The sequence below is a fragment of the Tachypleus tridentatus genome, chromosome 8 (genome assembly GCF_004210375.1).
Source record: "Tachypleus tridentatus isolate NWPU-2018 chromosome 8, ASM421037v1, whole genome shotgun sequence".
Lineage (NCBI taxonomy): Eukaryota > Metazoa > Arthropoda > Merostomata > Xiphosura > Limulidae > Tachypleus > Tachypleus tridentatus.
In genome coordinates this window covers 42,987,087-43,012,535 of record NC_134832.1, presented here as the reverse complement: position 1 = coordinate 43,012,535, position 25,449 = coordinate 42,987,087, and the positions used below count along the sequence as shown (strand labels likewise).

Here is a 25,449-nt window from a genome sequence, read left to right as displayed (position 1 = left end):
TTGTAGATATACCTCAAATCGAACACTCTTCTCAGATACCTTCATCATGTTGAGGACAGACCATACCAAAGGTTAACCAGCCAACTAAAGATTTCATTATAATGTAACTATACCAGTTCATTGTGAACTAGCAGGGTTATACTAATCTACCCATTGTTTACATTCTCAAGTCTATGCCAGTAATGTCTTTACTTGCTTGTGTTATCTTAAGGTGCTGTAAAATGGGCCACTCATCCTTTGTTAAGCATAAAAAGAGGTAAAACTATTTTGTCTGAGTGACAACTCAACATGTCTAGAAGAACCAACAACAAAGAGTAAATGTTGTCAGTGCAGCTACAAAAACTAATGGAGGCAAGCTGATAAAGAGTTTGGCAGTGAGCTTAGCTCTTTAAGGGCTGTATGAGACTTTTGGTACAAGGGTGAGAGTAAAATTCTGGTTAGTATAGGAGCATCAAGAGCATTGGTAAGTTTTGTGACACATCAAAACCACCAAATAAGAGCATCGTTCTAGCCAGAGATAACAACTTTTTTTGATATGTGGCAATAGGCTAGATGTAGAGGCAGAACTCTGATTTAGTATAGGGAATGTTATTCATAATGTAAAAGTAATCATCTCTGATTTCGGATTTGGCACTTACATCCTTAGGATGGAAGTATTTTGGAAATTATTTATCTGTCTTACTTGTTCAATTAATAAACTATTGTCGGTGTGAAGGTTATCCAATGTTGGGAAAAATGAGAAATAACATTAGACTGTTCAAATTGAGTAGTAGAGGAAATATCAGTCCTTTCACATAAACAATTGATGTTATATAGTTTACTATGTACAAACTCTTGTTCATTAACACCATACGATGCAATCATAAAATCCATGCTTGAAATTAATTATTTTATGTCCATAAAGCAGATAACAATCTCAGACAATTATCAATCTAACAAGGTATGTAGTCTCAGAGTTGTTTTCCGTCTATAAGCAGTTGATTACCCAGTTTTACACTTGAAGGGAATAGATGCAAAAAGTGTAATGAAAGTAATCGAGGCTAGCAGTAAGACATTGTGCATTGATCACTCTATAGCCTAAAGCAAGTATGCAGCTACTAACACATCTCAGATCACTCTTTGACGACAGAAAAAAACAATCTAGATTCAATACAGCACAAAGAACTCGGTGATTTGTTGACTGAATATGATGATGTATTTGTGAAACCAGATAACCAATTGGAGCAAACGACAGTGATTCACCAAAGTATAGATACAGAACATATATCTAAAAAAGCTTAAGAAAACCTTTAATATAAATATAGCCTGCAACACTTCTCCATCCATAGATATACAAATTTTATAATTATCAATAAAGTAATTCTTGAAAAATAACAAAATTCCAAAGATTTAGTGCTTAATTCAATGGGTTTTGCTTTGGTTTGTTTTGAATTTCGTGCAAAGCTACACGAGGGTTATCTGCGCTAGCCGTCCCTAATTTAGCAGTGTAAGACTAGAAGGAAGGCAACTAGCCATCACAACCCACCGCCAACTCTTGAACTACTCTTTTACCAACGAATAGTGAGATTGATTATAACATTATAACGCCCCCACGGCTGAAAGGGCAAGCATGTTTGTGTGACGAGAATTCGAACCCGCGACCCTCGGGTTACGAGTCGAGTGCTTTAACCACCTGGCCATGCTGGGCCAATTCAATGAGAAACAACGTACAATTTACATTTTGATTCGTTAATCAAAATGACTTTTTATTACCGATTTACTGCTTCTAAAATTTCCAAACAACTAATATTTTTTGTAGTTTATTATTTATATGGCTTATGAAACAAAGGTATAATGGTCTTTCGTTCTTTTTTAAAATTTACCTTTTTATTACTGGGAAGTAATCTTGGTAAATAAAATAAACTACTGATGACTTCATCCTTGATGACACTCTGGAAGTGACCTCGGTAGAAATTGTGAGCTCTTCAGTAGGGGTGAGCTACTTCTGATGAAGTATTTTATGAATCTGACTGATTAACCATTATCCTGCTAATGCATCTCCAAAGACAATAATGGTGGATGAATGTTAGTTCGTACTATCTTTCTTCCTCATTATCTTGTGCTTTTATCCTTGTTGTCATTGGAAGTTCAACATCTGCTGATATAGTTGTCATGTAGTGCTCGTGCATTTTAAGCTAACAGATTGTGAAAATCTTAGGATAGTTCTAACTTAATGTCTTTGTTTTTTGCATTAAATATTTCCCCAATATACAATATGCCTCAATCCTCATTATCAATTATCCATATTTAATTTCGTACAGAGAAGTTCCTGATAGGTGAAGATGACTTTTTACTTTTCTCCTGCTGGAACTTTATAAACAATGTTAACATCAACAGGCAATTTACCAGCTTGCATTGCCAGATGAAATTAAATAATTGTAGAGTTGGTTGGTTGGTTGGTTGATTTAGTATTTTATGACACAAAGCAGCTAGGCTATCTGCATCAAACGTCCGGTAAAAAGGTAAAAATAAAGTAAATGTAGTAAAATTCATAAAAGGAAATGAAGGTAAAAACAAAACAGCAATTAAAGACATAAATGGCATAAAACCAATGTTGACATCCAGTTTACAATGTTAAGAGAGAAACTACAGTAATAGAAGTTGTAAATGACTTTCTATAGCATAATGGTAATGATCATAACCCGCCAGGAAGACTAACAGGTAAGTACAAGAACCACCGTCAGCCACCTGAAGTTGACCTTTCCAGCCCTGGTGTCGAGTTATTTAATATCATGGCCATTTTCCAATTTCAAATCGAACTAGAGAGATTGTGACTCTTAAAAGGGAACCACAATTAAAAATGTGTAATGAATAAATATCAAACACTTAAATGACATTAAAAAGATTAATGGCCATTAAGAAACTAAAAACTTTATCAAGGTGGACTGTGTCACCGTCACCAATAACATTGTCTAATGTTATGGACAAACCTTGGGACAGAACATGTTTAAAATAGTGCCGTCGTTGAGAGACGTAACGATGACAAAAAGTAAAATGTGGCTTACAGTGATTTGAGCGTTACACAAACTACACACTGGTGCATCAGTTCCAGATAAAAGAAAATGATTAGTTAAAAAACTGTGACCAATGTGTAACCTAGTTAGAAGAACTTCCTCCTTCCGAACCTTACGGAAGCTAGATGGCCAAAGTCCAATATAGGGTTTTATTTAGAAAAGCTTGTTGTCGCGTTGCTCACTCCAAGTTGACTGCCAGCTGGCACGTAGCCGAGTCTTAAATACAGGACCATAGTCCATGTATGGAATAGGCACAGTGGTGATAGTGCCAGAGCAGATAGATTTAGCTGTCGTGTCTGCAAGCTCGTTCTCGCGAATACCAACGTGGCCTGGTATCCAGAAAAACTGAATAAAAGTAGATGTTAATGAAAAATGGGTCAGTCGGTTTTGGATATCAGCGAGAACAGGGTGTGAACCAACATGAAGCCATTCCAGGGCCAGTATAGAACTAAGTGAGTCAGTATAAATAGTGCAGTTGGAGTACTGCTTGGCTTCAATATGATCCAGGGCAAGAAAAACGGCGTACAGTTCAGCAGTGAACACAGAAGCTGTAGAAGGGATTCTGTGCGCAACCACCAAACTGCAACAAACCATGGCAGAGCCCACAGAGACACCTGATTTGGAACCATCCGTATAAATTGGAATGGAAAGATTGTTCGAAAGATGTTCAGTAAATAAAAGACGGTACTTCGAATCGGGAGTATCTGCCTTTTCAGATGACTTAAAGAAAGGTCAGATTCGGGAACTGTAATAAGTCATGGTGGGGTAGGCTGAAGAGTGGATTCTGCAATGCTATCTAAGAACAGACCCAATTCACCCAATTGCACCTGGACGCGAAGGCCAAAAGGAGCAATGGCAGATCGTCTGTTCTGAAAAAGTATGGCCCACCGAGGAAGGAAACACATTTCCAGCTGGGATGCTTTGGTAAGGAACGAAGTTTTGAAGAATATAGTAAAGACAGTTGCAAACGGCGAAGATGTAGAAAATGTTCGTGAAATTTTACGTATAAGCTCTGAACTGGGGAGGTGTGGAAAGCCCCAATGCAGAGTCGAAGTCCTTGATGATGAATGGGATCCAGCATCTTTGAGGCCGAGGGTCTAGCAGAGCCATAGACCAGTGATCCATAGTCAAGCTTTGAACGAATAAGAGCATGATATATCTTTAACATAGAACGTCGATCCGCTCCCCAAATGGTGGTAGAGAGAACACGGAGGATGTTCAGTGCTCTTGTGAATTTGACCCGTAGCTGCTTTAAGTGTGGTATAAAGGTCAGCTTACGGTCAAAGATAAGCCCCAAGAACTTGGTCTCAGAGACCACAAACAGCGAAACTTCACCAATACGGAGTTCAGGATCAGGGTGAATACCCCGTTGGTGGCAAAAGTGCATGCAAACAGTTTTAGAGAGAGAGAAATTAAAGCCGTTTGCCGTGGTCCACTTAAGTACATGATCGAGGGCAGTTTGCAGTTGCCGTTCAATATATCTCATGTTCGACGACTGACACGGGATGTGAAAGTCGTCGACATAGATCCCGTTTGTAACAGTGAGAGAGTGTTGTTCAGTTCCTGTACAAAAGAACAGAAAAGTGTCGAACCCACACGACTTGGAATCTCCTGCCTGTAAAAAAATATTTAATAAAAATGGATAAATGGCCACGTAACCCATATATATGGAGGTCTCGCAAAATTCCATACCTCCATGTTGTGTCACAAGTTTTCTCAATGTCAAAGAATATTGATACAAGATGTTGTCGTTTGAGAAAGGCTTCTCTGATTGACATTTCAAGTCTAATTAGGTGGTCCATGGTGGAGTGCTGTCGTCGGAACCCACACTGGATGGGGGAGAGGAGGTTGTTTGATTCAAGGAACCAAACAAGACGAGCATTAAACATCCTCTCTAAGGTCTTACAGAGACAGCTTATAAAAGCAATTGGACAGTAGTTTGAAAGAATATTGGGATTTTTCCCAGGCTTAGAGAAAGGCGCCAAGCATTAGGAAAAACATTCTCCTTCCAGATTTAGTTAAAAGCAATGAGAAGAATATCAAGAAAAGCAGGAGATAGATGGTGCAGCATGTCATAGTGTACATCATTTGGTCAACAGATGTACTGCCACAACGATGAAGAGCCAGTTTCAGTTCCACCAGTGTAAAGGGATGATTATAATTCATAGAAACAGTTAGTTCGAAAGGAAAGAGGTGAACGCTCTGCCCGAGTCTTGATGGCCATAAAGGTGGAAGAACAAGCAGAAGTGCCAGATACCCGGCAAAAGCTTTCACCTAGAGTATCGGTGATGCTCCAGATCAGCTACTTCTTGGCCATCAGAGTATAAGATTGAGAGGGGGACAAAATTGTAGTGCTCACTGATCTTTCGAACCCTGTCCCATGTGACCTTGGAACTGGTGGTAGAAGATATGCTAGTTGTGAACTTAATTCAAGATTCCTTTTGGCTTTAACGTCTTACCCACCTAGCATGTGCAGGGGCCCGTTGGAAAGCGATGCAGTTTTGAAAGTGTGGGATATCTACGGAAAGTATCCCAGGTACGTTTTTGAGCCTTCCGTGTCATGTGGCAGGCAGGATTTCACCACGGACGAGGTTACAGTGGAAAACGTGTCGAGGTTTTAGAAATACACTGAGCAGCTTCTTGTATAATAGTCAGTTACCGCTGCCACGCAGTCGTCTATTGATGGCTGACAGACGATGGCAGGATGAAGTTCTGTTTGAGCAGTGAAAGTGGACCAGTCTGCCTGATCCAGCTTCCACCATGGCACGCGGGTAGGGTGGCATCGATCACGGCCTGTCTCCCTCAAAAGTATAGGGAAATGATCATTGCCTCATGGATTATTGTCAACCCTCCACGAAAAATGGGAGAATAATGAAGGGAAGCAAACCGAGAGATCAATAGCGGTAAAGGACTGACTTAGTGTATTAAAATAAGTGGAAGAATTAGAATTGAAAAGAGAAAGGTTGTGAGCAGAGCATACGCCCTACAGAGTGACCCCTCCTATCAATAACAGCACTTCTCCAGAGGGGATGATGTCCGTTAAAGTCCCCCAGGACAACTGTTCAATGAGAGCATCAATGTCTGATTCATCATCTCTGAGGTGCGATGTAATGCTTTTCACTTTTAATAGTTATTTCCAGCCCCCCCCCCATAGTGGTCTCTCTATGAAATTATATGTGACTTTGTGCTTTATAACAAACGACAACAAAATAACAGCTGTTTCCTTCCTATCATCTCTTGAAAGCAATTTCTACTTGTAAAAGCTTTTGTATGCAGTTTCAGTTGCAAGTTGCAATTAAAACATCTATCCTACCTATTCTGTGTTTTACTTCTTTCATATTAAGTAAATAGCTATCAAAATAACTATTTAAGTTTTCTTAGAATCATATTAGGGAAAATAATCAGTGATGTCAAGAGAACCCACTTGTAGAGAAATATATATGTGAACCTGACGATGACTGAAGAAGGTCGAATCGTTGTTCGCTCCTTTACGTAAAATATTTTCTCAATCCAAACGAGCTGTTTTTACATATATATATTAGGGAAAAGTAATATTTTTACACTATTTGATCAAAAATACCGTAAGTTCTAAATGGTGATTTAAGCTGTTTATCAACAACTTTAATTGATTCAAGTTTTAATATTAATTGAACAGATTTATTTAAAGAAGTATATTTACTTTGCTTCAGACTAATTTGCATATGCTCATCCGTTACGGTATCTGTGTATTTCTCGCATGCCAACGATTACAGTTTCATATGAAGCTTCTAGATAGGGCAGTTTGGCAAATCTTTAGCAAGTCCACCTGAGATCATGTCCTTTTTTGGCTTCTATTCTTTGTGAACCTGACGATGATCGAAGAAGGTCGAAACGTTGTTCGCTCCTCTACATAGCGCTTTCTCTATTCATACTAGCCGTTTTTACATATATATTTATTTTAGAAACTTTCTCCCGAAGTGATACTCCAAGTCTGTTAGACAAGGTAACCACTAATATTGTGTACCTGTTACAGCTGTAAGTTAGAAAGCTACTTAATGTTTTAAAAAGATGGACCTTTCAAACATGCAGCAAGATTACCAGCTTAATATTCACTACTCTTTAGAAATCGTTTCAAACTGAACCTAATATACCTCATATAGTACAATTCTATTATAGTGAGATGTTTCCTGGTTACGGAAGTTGTTGTGCTGGCCAAATAACTTCTGCATTTTCATGAAATAGCAGTATATCTGAAAAGGTCCGACAACCATACGTATTCCAAAAACAGTAGTAACAAGGCTTGGCTGGTTGAGTTTTTGTATCTCATCTGGAATAGTTAATTATTTTTTAAGTTGAAATTCCTTAGCAGATTCAAAGCGAGGTGTAGCATTTTCATCCTTGTATTTGTCAGTTTAATTTCTAGGTGTTGTATCTTAGCATATTTTCTTTGTTATTTCATTTCTTACCTTAATGAATCCCTTTTACATTTATTTGGTGTTTGTTTCAATTATTTTGTTTACTTCCTTTTTACTTGATTTATGATTTTTGTACTTCTTAGATGTTGTTCTTATAAATTCTTTTGCACCTTTCTCGAACTTACCTTTCTCAACTTGATTTTTTATCTTCGATTCAATAAATCTAAATATGTTGTATCATCATTCTAATTCTGCACATTAACCAGCTGAGACCTGCAAAAGTTAGAGATGTATTGATTAGAGATTTCGGGCTACTCTTTTACCAAGAAATAGTGGGATTGAACGACCATTATAATGCCCCTACGTCTGAAAGGGCAAGCATGTTTGATGTGACGGGAATTCGTACCCGCGACCTCAGATTAAAAGTTGAGCGCCCTACTCACTTGGCTCTGCCGAGCCGTAACATTGAATATTATGTTATATATCATAAGTTTATTTTTCCCCTTTGACTGACCTTGATAGAAAGACGTAGATGGCACATAAACGTATTCCAGTCGACATTTTTATCCCAGAAAATCAATAAAAACAAACAAAGCAAAGTATTTCTTTTTTTACCAATGAAACATTGAAGAGAAAAAATTGGGGGGAGGGACCTCTTACCAATTCATCGTGAGTCTGCCCTATTGCTATGTGATAAATCTATGTACAATAAAATACCACAGTTGTTTACATGATGAAATTTCTATGTTAAAACCACAACTGGAAATAATTAAAGGTTTTGAAGGTTTTTATTATTAACTAAAAGGATAGAGAGCATTATCGTTTACCACATTTTCCCAAAGTTAAGGTCAGGCCACGATCCCCATCTCTAGTTTTAAAATACCAGACCCAATTAAAACATACTCGTGAATCGATCAAGAGATTGAAATAGCTCATTCTCACCCCAGTAAAAACACTTGCCTAACAATACAACCAAGCACGAGACAAGCCCAAGTTTACAAGATTTGGCAAAAGCAAAACAAAAGAAATGAAAACTATTTAACGTACTTAGACTATCCCTTTGGGAGGGGATAACTAAAAGTAATATGTTATACAAAATTAGTAATTATGAATAAAGTACAAAAACTACGCTTTAAGCAGAAGAAAAATGAAAGTGTAAAAATAAAACACACAATACAAATATTAATATCAAGCAACGTGTTTACCTATAGAGACTAGCATTTTCCACGTTTTGATTATTCTCATCGAACAACGTGCAAAGTTGCAGCAATGCACCTGGCAAGTATTATATTCAGAGAACAAGCGAACAAGGGTAGCTTTAACAAAAACAAGATAACATTTTTGTGAACATCATGTTGAGTAAAACTTCACAGATTCAGAAGAAACTAAACATTTTGAGATTAAGTGAACAACACATGGTCTATTTACATACCACACAGCTATTCCTATTTTAGGTACACCAATTGTTATCTCAAGAGGATGACTAAGTTCTTCTTAAATGGTTTTGACTGTAGATAAGGTTGCATTATTTTGTCTGACAACAGCCTGCAAGTCCCGTAGAAATCATTCCATGTGGTCTCAGACATGCCTGGTGCCATTCTATTTCATCAACCACGAGTCTTTCATGTCTTCCTTGCATGAAATCAGCCCCGGATCTCCCACTTCAAGTAAAACTAAATCAATTTGTATGAACGTTTTAAAGCAAAAACTAGATAATATAAGTGTCTACTCAGTTTTATCTTGGGTTAGACCTATCAAAGGACGTAACTTGTATAAACTATCTTTCACAATCGGAAAAATAAGTCAGTTCCGTTATTTAAAGTGGACTTTGTATAAATTATATTCTTTTAACCGAATAACCAAAAAAATCTGCGCAGTGAAAGAAATCGTTATGTTCCCAGTGGCACAACAGTGTCTGCGGACTTACTAGGTTTCGATATCTGTGGTAGACGAAACACAGTTAGCCCATTGTGTAAGCTTATACTCAACTACAAACAACAGCAGAAACCATTACAAAAATTGTTTATAGTAAAAATACCGTTGGTAACTCTATACCTTAATCACATATTAATCACTAAGGTTTTTTGTATGTTGTCTGCATTTTTACACGCTATTGCTTTACAGATGCACTTTTAAAGCATATTGTAGCCTATTTAACATTAGATTTAAAAAATAAAGAATGTGAACGAGAAGATAACTTATTTACTCCTTAAATGGTATTTAAACACAGATTATGAGTCTCAAAGATCTAATTAAGCAGACACATTGACCATCGTATCCATACTCTTAAATTTAGTTAGAATGGTAGCAAACGCATTACTATAATCATAAATTGTAACATTCGCTGTTTATTATTTTTATGAAGAGATTGTATAATTTCAAGCATTCGTTAGATGGCAGGAGTGACTAAAGTAGGTAATGACGTTAGCGCGTCTCATTACTGATTGTGCACTGAAGGCAACTTTAGATGTGTGGCGACTAATAGTTGGAGTCAGGTTGATTATCAACCAAAATATTCCTCTGAAAGAATTATGGGTAAGTTAAACATGGAATATTGTTTTTCGTAATAATGAAGTTATGTTTTTAAGGAAAATTATAAATATAAAACAACAAAAGAAAAATGAATTGGTATTTTATGGTTAACATATCTCTCGCATTCAAAGATGTTCTTTCCCGCCATTCTATGTCAGTTTTATACCTGCTGCGCATATTTGTGTGTAAAACAAACCGAAAGAAACGTTTGAAACTGTCATTTGCGTTTCCTGTAATGAAGTAGTACTTCTTGTATAATGTTTTATTATAAGATTTCTCGCGAATACAACGAAATCCAAACACGAAGTTCTTTTTGTCACAGCCTAAAGTACTGTAGCTCTGCTGAGTGCGGGGTATGCTTTAACAAAAGGTACAAGTAGGCTTAACAGCAGGACTCGTAGTGGTATAACCAGTAAGCGTTTGCGTACCACAATAGAGTTCGTTTCTCAGACCAATCATACTACGGGATATGATACAGCCATAAGGTTAGGGTTAGTTCTGGTTTTCCAATATGGACCGTGCATTAATAATGACATAAGAGAAATCGGTAGTGGCTTATAAGAATACTTTTATGCTAGTGTTATTTATCGATATTGTTTTGATTACGTTGTGTGCTTAAGATATATGTATATATATATATATATATGAAAGAACTTAGTTTTTATGAGTGAAATATAAGTCTAGTCTAATTGTATTTCTGTAATTATTGTTAAAATGTGTTAAAGCTGTTTCTGCTGTTAATATTTATTATTATTGAATTAGCAATGAGCATTATGAAATTGCCCCAGATTTGTTGAATAATGCTTAGTATTACTGTTTAAATTCAAGGTTCACAACTGGGTGCATGTTTACCATATTAGTTTGCTATAATGATTAAAATTAGTATTTATCTTACAGAAATTCATGATTTTTGTAGTGATAAAACTTACATATAATTTCTCTAAAATGAATATGTACTAAATATAGTTTGAATTACTTTGTATCAGTGTTAAGATTTTTGCAGTGTTAAATAGGTTGAAGCTATGATGGGTCATTTTGTCCAGGTCTCTCTAAAGTTTTCAAAATAGCCAATACATATGGCATTAAAAATAGAAAAAGGCCATGAATTAGTCAAGATGTATGTGTTTATGTTTATATGATACATTGCTTTCTTAAAGCAATTATTTGTTTATGTGAAAAATATTGTTTTACTTGCAAATGAAGTGCAGACAACCAGATAATGCCATTAAAGTTTTTCAGTTTTGTTGTCGTGGTTACTACCATATTAGATCATTTTAAGTTTAATCTTTAGGTACTATTTTTTTTGTTTTATCTTATGTTTATTAATTATGACACTGATTAACGGTTATTTGCCACAACTGTATCACTAGTACTTTTTCTAAAGTTCTTCATATCTTGTGATGCCATACTAAATTGTTGTAAATGTGAACCAATTGTAAAGAATGTTAATGTTCTTAAGTAATAAGATCTGAATCATTTACATACAACTTGGAAATTATAAATTCTTTGTAAATGCCTCTTTCAAGAAGTTTGGCCCTTGCATAAGATATGGTAATAATAATTTGTGGAAGATCAGACTCAAATGTACTGATACATTATCACAATACAGTTTCTGTGCTATACTACTTAGTTTCTTCTTAAAATAAAGAAAATAATGCGTTAATGTTTGTTTAGTAAACTTAAAACTATATCAGTTTACAATTAGTCACTGCAAGTGTTTGCTTCAGAAATATGTCTGCATGTTTAGACTTCATATGTCACAATTTTATTGATGTTTTACACTAAAGTATTTTAAGTTTATATCCTATTTTGTAATGTTTATCTTGCAGATTCACAAAAAGTTTAAGAACTACCTCAAGGTTTTCTTTCATAATTTACATTGTTTTTTGATTTTGTAAGTATGGGGTTTAATTCTCACCCTCTTATGATTTTGCAGCATGTGATGTGAACAAGCAATTAAGAAGCTTGGTTTCAAAAATAACTACAGGAAGGTTTAAATATCATTGGATTTAGCAGATTATAAAAATTAAATTTCAATGCAAAATAAATAGTTGCATGAAAAGCAGTTTTCAACTTTGTTGAAAAGTGACAAGAACTCTTGCAGAGAACATTCTAATCTGATGGGAAGATTATAAGATGTGAAAACAAACCAGATATGCAGGAAATTATTTCTTTAGACTTTTTTTCAAGACAAATAATTGTTTAAGAGCTATAAGAAATTTTGTATGACATCAGGTGAACCCAGACAGAGGACTTTGATCTTTAATTATTAAATATTTTTACTTTTTCAAATTCAAAAGACTTGTACAAGTAGAAATGTGTATAGTTTACTGAAAATAAATCAAATTTATTAGAAGTTTATTTTACTAAGAATATTGTTACCTCATATGACCTAATGCAAGTTTAAAATTTTGGGCTTAGGGTACAAATAAATTATTTTTTCTAGTGCCTTTTTATCAATTATGAGTAAAAAATGGTGATTACAGCAATTAGTTAAATGAAATATGAAAATAAATACATTTAACAATATCAGTCTAGTTGAAACTTACTGAATGAATATGTATATATTTTTTATTTTTTACATCTGTGTATCACAATAAAATTGTAAAGTTTTAATTCATAAAAATGATAGTAAAACAAAATCAATTTATATGACATCTTTAAAGCCAAAACTAGGTTATATTTAGTCAGTTAATTTTAGCTTCATGTACTTTAAGTATTCTAACTGTAAGTAAGAAAAAAAATCTGTTATCAGTGACACTTTTCCAGTGTGAAGCACCAAGTGCTGCTATACAAACATTTAGTAAACCTTACTACAAGTAGATGCTTATACAAGTTTTTAATTAGAATTAATGTTTTATATTGAGTTAAATGTACTTGTGCCTATTCTAGATGTTGATAGATTGAATATTGCAAGGCATTTTGATTTATATTGTTGGGGAAGCTTTTATTACAGAACTTTGGTTGCATGTATTGTGATGGCAACAGTGGAATAAAGGCTAACCTAAGACTGACACAAAAGCAAATAAAGCTAGAGCATGATAAAATCTGAAATTATAAAAGAGAATAAGGTAGTTTCTGAGAGGTAAAAGGAATTGTGATTATAAACATCCACAAAATCAAGGTTGCTGCTCAGTTACTTAAGCATTATTATGGGTGAAATTTTTTCTGTAGATGGAAGTACATCTAAATGTCCTTATGCAGTAATAACTATAAAGCATGAAAACATGATTCAAACTTAGAAATGAACTCAAACATCAAATTTAATTATTTGGTGCTAGAAAGGTGTTACAATATAATAATTGTATTTAGTACATTTTTCAGTTTCCTTGGTAGTCTCAAAACATTATGCATTTTCTTTCTCCTTCTCTCTCTCTCTTTTTTTTATTCTAGGCAACAGGAACAAGGGCCTATTCAACACTTAAATATTTTTTGGTGAAGTAACTTTATATTACTAGTGGCTCATGAAGTTTTCAGGCCCAACTTCCTGTTGATATCAATCATTTTGATGCTTCCATACAAAAATTATAATTCAGGAAACTGAGAAATTTGCACTCTTAGCATATTAACATCCTTTTAAAAAGTTGGTGTTTCATAGAGAATAGTAAAAGCATACTAACAATAGTTTCATTGAATAAGTTTGAGGCAAGTAAAATGTTTTTATATGCTAAAAAATTCCATAAAAATACCATTTAAGATATTTAAATATATCATTTCTTTAGTTTTTCAAATGTTAAATTTCTTGCCTTAAATGAGTATAGATATTATATATTACATTGCTAGCTTTGACAAATGTTTATTTGTAAGGTTTATGTATTTAATCACTTGTTATTTTAGAATAACTTTTCCAAAAGTATCATATCACAGGTATCTAAACAATCATTTGCCATATTCTGCATCACAACTAAATACTGAAAGAGTTTTTTTAAGTCAAAAGGATAAATTAGATGTCGTCCAACTAAAGTTATTTTTTTATGTACTGTATTTTTTATTGAGCTTGATTGATATTTTAGGCTATATCAAGTGGAATTTTCTCTGTGCACATCAGCAATTATAATAAGACATGTATGTATAACTTTGTGCTGTGTAGGTGAAATTATTAATTGTTACTAAATATTTGTATCAGCAGTAAAAACTTTTATTACTTGGATAATCAATTAATTATGTCAAGAAGTTAAGTAAAATATTATGATCTATGAATTATTAGAATAAAATTGTGATTTTACATTCCTCTTTATATTTTGTTGAAATTTTGAACTTTTAATGAAACGGTTATTTAGAAGAGTTTTTGTTAAAAGCACACTCCACATAATGTAAACCATTCTACAAATTAATAATTAAAAGAAGTTACTTTTGATAAAGGGTAAGTGGCTTCCAAAGTTTTTCTCCTCGACTAAATATTTGTATTTGTATATCTAGATTTTTCTCTACACTATTTTACACCACCATTGACCTCAAAATTTTTGAACACTTGGATCAAGCTCATATTAGTTTTTCTATGCTTCAAAGAAAATATGTAGAAAACTTCCACCCTACCCCCCCATCAGTTTTTATTATAGTAAACAGAACTTCTTGGTGACTTTCTATTAGTAAGATCAAATTGAAAGAAAGGACTAATGAAAACTTCTTTAATGTGCTATAAGAATTTAAAATAAGCATTTTAAATTCACAATTTCTATAAATTAGTTTTGGAATTATTTTCTATACAGATAAACACTCAGCTTTAATCTTTCACCAAAATAATTTTTGTAATTACTTGATATATTTCTTACATAAATGTAAGGAATTACAATTTCAAATCATAGAGGTGTAATATTTACACTGTCTATTACTGAAACTCATTTTTTGCTAAGATTATGATAAATAGTCTATGAAAAGACAATGAAGGTCCTTAATAAAATGTTCAGGGATGAGGAATTTGTACTGCCTGGTAACAGTATATATCTATTTATAATTAATTTTTATTATCATGTCCTTTGAATCATCTCACTATTGCACAATTATAAGTTGTAAATCACACAGGGCACATGCAACTCGCATTATGCAATTGAATTACATTACTTACAGTAACTGAGCTGCTGGTGTGCATTCCTTAGGAAACATTATTATATTATTTTTATTGTTTATTTTACCTAATCTTTACTGATCTAAGTAGATATCTATTTTTACATTTTAATTACTTTTGTGATAATTAAAGCAAACAAAGGTATACATGTATATACTCTGTACTGTTTTTGTCTGTTAATTAGTGAACAAAGAAATTAATTTAGATCTTTGAGTTTGGTCATTTCAGACCTGACTTATTGTTAATGACTCAAATTTTGTTTCCGTATGAACACTTTTTTTGTAGAAATAAAGTGAAACACATTTTAAAATAGTTTTGGAAAGAAAATGTGGCCCAGTTCTCAGCCTGTCTTCTGTCAATTGGGAAAATTAATCATTAGGTTTTTGACCCCTGCAACAGGTATTTGATGCAATTTTAATATATAAACTTGTGATATTACATGATCAGTTAACTTACATAATTATCTTTAAACTTGATTATGTGATAATTTTATTCTGAATTACACTGATCTCCTTTGGAGCAATTGGATAGAAGCCATAGCATAATAGGGGGTTGAGCATAGGTAGAAAATTTTATTTAGTTATACCATATTCCCTGATTTTGACTGACTTGTGAAGAAAAAGTGTAAGTAACATGAAAATAAAATTTTCAAAAAACACTCAAGAATAAGTATGACAAAGGACAGCACCTTTAATGAGGACTCAGAGTTCTCAGATTCATTGAGGGTTCATGGAAAATTTGTCTTAGACCAAGAAAAAATAGCATTATCTACACAAGACAGTAATGCCAGTATTTCCTAGTGTGTGAACTACATATTTCACTATTGGTCATTCTCACTAAGAAACAAGTTAGGTTATGTATCTCCAAGTTATCCTGATTCATCAGTGGAACAGATTTTAGTTAACTTTTGCATGGTATTTTCAACTTCACTGTAATATTTCTAACAAAGAGGCTTGCATGATAAGATCAATGATCTAGGAGAATAGGTCACTAGGACAAAAGAAGTTATATGCTTCCTTAACCAGTGATCCATTTTAAATCTATGTACACATGTGTAAAGGTTTTGAACTTTCTAAATAAATAAAGTAAATAAAAATCACCTGGTATTTCTGGATCATTTAAACACCTAGAAAGTAGATCAGAAAAAGGTTTTTTTAAAACCATGAAACATTTAAAACTGATAATAGGATTTTTAGTGATTTCTGGTATCCACCCCAGATAGCATTTGTTTCTTCATTTTAACTCAGTGATGATTTACTGTAGAAACTTTTGTACTTTTGCCTTGGATTGTATTCTTATAGTTGAACTGTTTGGATGAAATTGTAATAAAATTTAGCTATTACAGCTGTGGTTAATTATTAATGTTTAATGGAAGGATAAGCCATTTACATGTGAACTGTTGTGATGTTGGCCAAGTGCTTAGTGCAGTATAATTGTGTTTTCAATTTAATCTTGCAGTAATAAGTGTAAGATATTTTGAATTTTATTCACAAGTGCTTTATGAGCACATGAATGACAAACTTGCACATGTTAATCTTCATTAGTGAATGTGTTGAAGAAAAAATTATTCTTGGTTGAGGAAAAATTGTTCTAGTTTTTGGGAGTGGGGTCAGTATGTAGCTATTAAAAGATATAGGTTTTATCACTGGAAAATATCCACTTGAAATATATAGTCATAGAACTTTATTATTAACCCTTTTGGGACAGGTCAAAGGCTATGTCATCATGTCTGTGGACTTGCATTCAAAATTTCTCTGAACTACTATTTTATGAAGTTATATCAGTAAGTTTGGAATCAAAATGTAGATTATACTTCAGACTTTAATATTGTATGAGTTAATTTAATAAAGGTAAATATTAAAATAACGTATTTAAATATAGATTTTAGTGAGTCACATAATATGTTGAATGCAGTACTATTTAAAATTAGATGTGTTTGTGATGTTAAAATACCAAGTCTGTAGTTTAATACAAATTAGAAACTCAAATTACTAATATTATTAAGCTAGAATATGAAAGTAGAATATCATGTCTTTATTTTGTTGAGATGTGGCTTATGTACTGAATCATACACAGTATCCTTGTTCACCTCTCCATTTTTGGAAACATACCCTTGTATACACTTCAATATATGACATGTGAATAACCAGTCAACAACTTAAAATGTTCCCAGAGTGGTTTTTTTAAACCATTTTATTCTTTGAAAATACTACAACATTATTTCAATCCAAGATTTTAATGAGGTAAGTGTTGTCTTTAGCCTGTTAGAAGTTTCATATTTTTTAAATCTAAATACATCTTAGTTACTGAACATAATAAATCATAGTGGAATTCTATGCTAATAAATGTACTTATTTATGATTTTTTGGTTAGATACCCTCCACATGAAATTTTAAAAGGCTTAACAATCTATGCCCATCAGCGAGAAGAGATAACTGTTTGCTTTGCCTCTTGATTAATTGTTCTGTATTGAAAAAAAAAGTTTAATGTATTTCTAAATAGTAATAATATATATATAAAATGTATAATAATTGAAATGTGATTGTATATTATGTAACATGAGTGCACATGCACCATGTCAATGCAAGTCATGATGTTAGCTAGGCATGACTGGAAGGTCAGTATAATAAAAAATAAATGTACATATATATATATATATATATATATACATAAAAAATATAGCATTTTGAATCTTAAATTACTTGGGCTGAACATTTGTATTTTGTTATATGTAGTCCATCTACTTCAAGGAAAGCATAATTTATATTTATTTCCTAATTTTATATTATGTTTATGAGGTTGGTCAAGTAACAGATCCCACATAGTTAGAGTATAGAAAATAAAATATAAAGTCTCAATAAAAACAAGTATTTTAAATGTAGTTAATAGGTTTTAGAAATTACACTAATACAGTGGAGCGCCATTAAGCCGCGGACCAGTAAACCACGAAATCGCTTGAGCCGCTGTAGCAAGTCTTGTGAGCGAGGATTATCATGGCTCACTGCTAATTTAAGAACATGTAAAACGTGGCTTACGAATTTAATCCTGGCTTTATAACTTCAAGGGGATATTTAAAAAGGATTTTCTTTAATTTGGGAAATAAATAAAATATATTACAATAGAAATCGACCGTTAACCTACCTTATCCACTCTCTATGTCAGCTTTATGGAGGCCGCCATTATTACCGAATCACACCTCTCCATACATTAAAGTTAATCCGCTGTAAAATCCGTGAAAAAAGTGATCAGTAATTAAAGTATTATTTTTAATTTGATAATCCGATATAATGATCACGCAATGGCCCGGATGAGGCTCCTCGGCAGAGCTGTTAACGACTTCAGCTTTTCAGTCACAAAGGTTTAAGCCGCGGTTAAGCAGGTTGACCCCCCAAATACCACGGCTTAACGGCTCTCCACTGTACTATGAGATTTTTTGGGAAAAAGAATAGTTGTTAATCCTAACATGAAATCACTTTTCACTCAGATTTGTAATGAAACAGACTCTATTTTCACAAACAAGATTCTAGTAAAAATATTTCATTAAAAAATCTGATTTTCATGTACAAAATACTCGTAATCTTTACTTAAAGTATACGAAGTTTTGTGAAGACACACATGTCGTATTAGAAGCTATAGTGCAGATGTATAGATAAACACGTATATTATACTGAGCCTGTAGTGATAAGAATTGTGTATAACATTTAAAGCTCACGATGAAGGAATTATTGCTTTACACAACTTGTATCAAGTAAGTTTTATATAATGGTATCAATATTTTGAAAGTAAAAGTAAAGGTACAGAAGAGAGGCATCAGAACGATGATAAAAAGTTCTGAGTGAAATCTTTAATTGGTCCATTTGTTATATATCATAGAAAAACTGTTATATAATTTTAGTATTCTAAATTCTTAAGTTTGGATATTGTTTCTGTAGAAAGTTATTTCTTATCTAGTAAAATTATCAATGGTGACTTAAGTGATTAAAGATTTCAAATGTGTCCTTTGGAAACCTAAGTTTAGATTTATCAATAGGTTGAAATATTTTTGGCAAAACTATCAACCATGGATTAATGATGGAACTTGTATTCCCAATGCATTTTAAAACACATTTTTTGGAAGTTGTGTTCATGTTAGGTTTCGGACCTTTGACTTTGTTGGTTAAGTTCTTTTTTAAAAATAACCATTAATTCCACTCGTCTTTAATTAGTATAGATTGTTAGCATGGTGTCCAATACGGTTGTCATTTGTCACGTTGCAAATTAGCTATTGACCTGTGTGAAATAATTTAAGCTTATTTTCTAATTTTGTTATAGGCAAACTTTAGTTCAAGCAGTTTGTTTATTACTGTTAATTAAGTCATTGGTTTCTTTTCATAACAAGAAGAAATCCTCAGTAGCTGTGGCTATAATTATATTTTTCATCTTTTATGAGATAGAGATATGAGCTAAAACTTGCAGCTATTCTGTAAGCTGATATGACACAGCTAATAATAATAATTAGTATTGAAGCATAGGTTAAATAGCAGTATCAGGTCAGTTTGTGTGAATGTAACTAAGTTATCCTATCTCTTAAATGTTAAAGTGCCTAATATTTTGGGGAAAGTGGGGTTGCAACTTGTTTTTAACTTGCAGGCAGTACTGCATGGAGCAGCTAACTTTGGAAGTTTAAGAAGAAATTATTTAAACCAACTAATATGAAGCATTACTATGTTGAGTAATGTTTGACAAACATTTGGAATGGGATCGTAAGTCAAGCTATTAAAATATTTTCAGCATACCGTGTATTAAACTGTCAAACTTTGGGTGCAACCTCTGTGCTGAAGTGGTATCTAATATTCACCAAAAAAAGATGGGATCAAGGAAAATAATAGGTCTAGACATCTTAGTGTTCACAGTGGCATAAAATGTCAAGCATTTTCAGGAAGGATATACTGATTGGTTGCTGCTGACCTTTATGCATACCACTTGACCAGCTATCACCACAGCACATGTAATATGTTGGCACTTACTATGATAGAGTTGTACATTGTAATGTTGTCTGCTCACTGAATCTAGAACTTACCCCTATGTTGAAAGGAGAGACTTGCTTTGCAAGTGAAGCAGCTGTAGAGCCAGCTACCACTGGAAACTAAAATCTGGCTTTCATCAACAGTCAAATCTCAAACCTTTGTACTTTGTCCCAAATCTATTTTAAGAATCTTGCATATCAAACTTCATTAAACTGTGATTTATTACAGCCCTTTGGTAATAACTCTTGAAGTAGTGAGAAAATATGCAAGTAACACATCATACACTATTTTGTAAAACGGATAAAACCTACGGATGTTTCAGATTTTGAACTGTTAAACTAATGGGCTACATCCATATAGATGTATCCTTGTTTAAATTTTTTCACTCAATTAAAAAAAGTTTGGCATGTTAAGTACATATAGCAAAAATTAATTAGCATGCATTATATACACTAAACCTGCATTTTTAATTTAGATAATTAGTATTTACAACTAGTAAATTCATGTTGAGGATTTATGAGTAACAGAAATTGTAAAAATGGTTTAACTGTTTGATCTTTAAAATTGCATTCACTACTGAACATGTGATAAAGTTCCAGCAGTGCAAATTGAATGGTGAAAAGTACTAAAGAACCACATTAAGGCTTAATCATAAACAACTTATATTTATTTATCAGCTGAAAAGTTATTTTCCAGAGGTTGAAAACTATATATACACATATATGTAGATTGCTAGGTGTGATTGGAAGTGCTGTTCTTCACATTATTAAGATGCAGTACTTTGTAAATTCAGTAGAGCACAAATGTATTTTCTTTCACGGTTGTAGATAAGCTTCCATCTTGGAGAAATGATCTCAATCCATGGAAAGGAGCAGAACGTGCACATAAAACCCCAGCTATGCATGGTAAGTTTTGTTTTTATATGTATGTAGGTGTTTGTTTTTTTATGGACTGCTATAAAATTAAAAATTAAGTATATGGCATCTGAAGTATCTAGTTTTCAATTTAAAGGATGTCATAATTTTTAAATTATGAGGCATCTGAAAGACTCATTCTATTTGGAAATGAATGTTACATCTTTTTAGCTACAGAAGCTTTAAGTCTAATAGTTTGTCATTTTTGTGATATATAAAGCCACTTGTATAGGTTCTTTTAATAGTATCATGCAAATGTCCTTACTATTCTTTCAAGATACAACATTCTTCATAGATACCTCTTGGTTATATTAATGACAAATTGTGTAATGGACACCTTACACAATGACAGCTTTATCCTATCTAAGTACAAAATCTTGTAACACACTTATTAAACAGAGCTTATAACCTTTGTTTCATGTACCATAATTTATACTCTGAAGTTTCTCTTGTACAGAATATTTTAAAATGTAATGGTAGCTAACACCTTTCTAAATAAGAAACTTGCAAGTCCACCCAAACCACTAACTGTGTCCAAGAATACCATACAATCTTATCTTTCGTGTATTGGTAAACAAAGTTTAACTTTAAAAAGTCAAATGCATGAATCATCATTACTTCCCCAAATTGATTTCAGATTAGTTTTTAAATCTGCATCACACATGCAGGTTTTTTGTGTGTTTTTTTTCCCATACTAAAGACCTTCTCCCAGTTGTTGTTTTTTTGTTTTAATGGCTTGTGCATATTTAAATGTGTTAAAACTGTGGTACCTTCTCTTTTGGCAAAACCAAGCACAATCTACTAGTTAGAGCTGATGAACATAGAGGAATTTCCATGAGACAAAAAACCCGCATGCTTTGTCTATACATCAACATGGTGAAGAAATAGGGGCACATCTTAGCTCCTTTACAAAGCCATCAATGATCTATGTTTAATGATTGTAGAAACCATCTACATCTAACAACTTTCACCAGCAATTAATAACAAGTAGTCTCCTTTTAAATTGCTTATTTTTAATGTGTGCAGTAATTTTCCCCGCTACTTGTTCACTTTCTACATGTTTCAGTTGTACTTAGGAATGATGTAATTTTTTAATTTTTGTTTTTGTACTGAAGATTGAATCTGCAGAATTCTGAAATATTTGTATCCCCTCCTGTTATAAATAATGTTATCTTAAGTATTATCCTTTTTGTAGCAAAACTGTACCCCTCTGAACACATTGATTATGCACCTAATCTATCTAACCTCAAGTTTCATATTTTTAGTTACTTTTATAAAAATATAGTACTTACCTGATGAAAGTTAAGCCTACTTTTTATACTGATCATACAAGTATATTAAAAAAATTAAATAATGCACCTAAAACACAGAATAATAACACACACAAATCAGGTAGTGTTCTATAACTGTTATAATTTATCTGACTGAAAACTCTTATGTCATTTATCTTTCTTTTGGTTATCAATAATATAAAACATCAGAAAGAATTACTGGTAACTTGTGGATGTACCAAGTGGGTCTGACTTTTTCTATGCTTCTGTAAATAAAGAAGACTGAAGGTTGTGAAAATTACACTTTTAATTAGTAATATTTGTATTATAATGAATAATTTACATTAAACTCTGTACTTCTCAGGGTGGTGGTAAGTAAATTAGAGAATGGGCAAGACTCAGAAAGCAAATGTCATTATTCTCATGATATATTGAGGATTTATTTAAATAGTTCTTTTTAAAACCTAAGAACTAAAACTTTTATGATATTAAAATTTAAATTATTTGCTATGTTTTGATGCCAAAGTTATTCATATACATTGATAAAGTATAATTCTGGATGAAACTAAAAAATTTCATGACATACACTTTAACATATTTTAATTAATTACAAACTAGATTATGGCAAGCATCTTACATTAGTCTTTATAATTTTGTAGAATTTATTTTGTTAACTAAGATTGAAATTAACTTCAAAAGTATGCCCTGTATTTATTTGAGCTCTGTGCTCTGATTGTCTCTTTTAAACTGAGATATGCATTGCAAACCACAATTATTAAAAGTTTGTTTTGTGTGTTTATATGCTTTAAATAAATTTTTCTCTAAGATTTATCATGTAGATAATTTGTGTATATGTATGCATACACACAAACTGTTTTCACTTTCTCTTGAGTGAATATTACATTTTTTTATATAAAAACATGCATTATCAGCAGTTTTGACAGTTTACAGTTAACTTGTCTTTTTACACTCTGGACAATTTTTATTTTTTCTCATATTTCAGAGTATGATTACCATGTTATGGCTCAGCAGGCAGCTGCTGTGTCTCCCTCTAACAATGCAGCAGCTGGTCTTCATCCTGCCATGGCCCAACTGCCCATGATGCCAGCTGGTCTCAATCTCTCAATGAGTGCAGCCAATCAACTAATGACTGCTGGGGGCTTGCAACACACACAACTTGGAAACAGCAATACTCCCCGTCATTTGGGCCATGGATCTGCCCTGGTCTCTAGTACCTCCCCTCATGGAGCAGTGGGTGGAATACCCCATGGTAAGGCAAAGTCCAAGAAACCCAAGGTAAATAAAGATGGAATCCCAGCTCCAAAACGTGCCACAACAGCATATATTAATTTTACACAATGGTATAGGGAACAAATGAAGAAGTCAGGAAAACAGATTCCACGGGTACGTTGTTTTTCTTTAATTCATTTTTATCAATAAAGTGTGAAGATAAGTAAGTTTGACACCATGATGCTGAATATATAATATTTGACAACAACTATACACTTCAAAGACCATAACTGTATTAATGTTGTCATTTATATTGTGAATATACCACTGTGGTTGTTATGTTAGAGAAAGAAAAGCTTTAAAATTATCCCTTGGCAACCAAAGTATTTTAGTCTTCAGGGTTTTCTTTTGGCTTGAAAAGTGAAAATGAGAAATATCTGGTAATGTAAAGAAATATACTGGTTAGCATCAAAATTTAGTTCATAACTTAAAAAACTTTTTATGCTGTTAATGTAGCAGAGCAATTATTTAAATTATTCTGCAACTTTTTTATTTTTGTTTTTTTAGTCTTAAAGCGAAATCACTTGATGTTTTGAAGATTACTGTTTTAAATACCATTTGGTCTTTTTTTATTATTGTTATTATTAATTGACAAAGTTACAACAACAAAATCTTATATGATTAATATAATTAATCATATAAGAAAAATTATTTACGTGTTTTAAATCAAACCTTAAGAAATTAAATACATAATTCAGAATTTTTATTTTAAATAGTTTAATGTTGGAGGTTTACCAATCAAAATTGAACTATTTCTTAGACAGTAATAGATATTTGTATGACCTTCCTCTAGAAGGAATTAATAAATTTGTTTAAGGATTAAACATGGTAATACCCTTAGTAACACAAATGAAGAGGTAGACACAGGCCGAATAAATAGTTTAAAGTTTGTATTTATTTAATCTGATAAACACATTCCATGTAAGGAAGGCCTATCATAAACCTCAAGATTTTTTTGCAACAGCTAGATCAGTCTTGACACACTAAAGTGTGAGCCAGAAATGCTTATACAACAAGTCATTTGAATGTAGAAGATGGCATAAGAGATTTGATAAAGAACTTGAAGTGGTAAAGCCTTCTTGTACCATGTCATTTTTCAAATTATTCTGGTGATCTTTTTAGAAGTTATTTCAGATTGTTCATCCCATCTGAGGTTTTTCTAAATATAATTCCAATAACCCTCATTGAATCAATCCTGGATAGAGCAATGCCATTAAAACTCAAATCATTTGCATGTTCCTTTGTTATAATTGTAATTTGTGACTTGCTAATACTTAATACCAAGCAGTTGTCAAGAATACTGGTAGCATCAGAAACAATTTATTTTTCACCATGTAAAAAAGTCAGCACGACTGGTAAGAGTCATATTGTCAGCATACAGGTTGAAAGTATCTTTTGAACATATCAAACTTAAATAATTTATGTAAATAATAGGGGGCCAAAGTCTTAGCTTTGAGGAATCCCATAAGGAAGACAACAAAAATAGGTTTTTCTTCCATTAGCTTTACAAAGACAGTTCTGACAGGTTTTCTGATAATCACACATCAAAGGCCATGTCATCACATTTGTAGAATTGTATTTAAAATTTATTGAATGTTATTCTATGAAAGTATGCCAGTAATTTTGGTTTCAAATTGTAGATTATAATTCAAAGTTTAGTATTATACTTTAGTTTATTTCTTAATTTAAAAGTAAATATTAAAAATAGTCTTAGTATAGATTTGTGTGTGCTGTAGTACATTTAATGCAGCATTGGCTCATATTAGATGTTTATGATGCCCAAATCCAAAATCAGTAGTTTCTTACAAATTAAGAACTCAAATTGCCTATATTGACAAGCTAGAATATAAGGTTACAACCTCCTATCTTTTCTATTTGCTAAGATATGTATACACTTAATGAATCAACCACAGTGGTCCCTCCC

General features: G+C 32.7%; 1 protein-coding gene across 1 annotated transcript in view; it reads left to right on the top strand.

Annotated features, from left to right (window-relative positions):
- Positions 1-9,843: 9,843 nt before the first annotated feature.
- LOC143222287 (uncharacterized) overlaps positions 9,844-25,449 on the top strand; it is a 28,271-nt gene continuing 12,665 nt past the window's right edge. Inside the window, exons 1-3 of the mRNA XM_076448606.1 lie at positions 9,844-9,982; positions 20,878-20,955; positions 23,239-23,639. Of these exons, the coding sequence (XP_076304721.1) occupies positions 9,979-9,982; positions 20,878-20,955; positions 23,239-23,639 (483 nt within the window). The 5' untranslated portion in view covers positions 9,844-9,978. The remainder of the gene's footprint in view (positions 9,983-20,877; positions 20,956-23,238; positions 23,640-25,449) is intronic.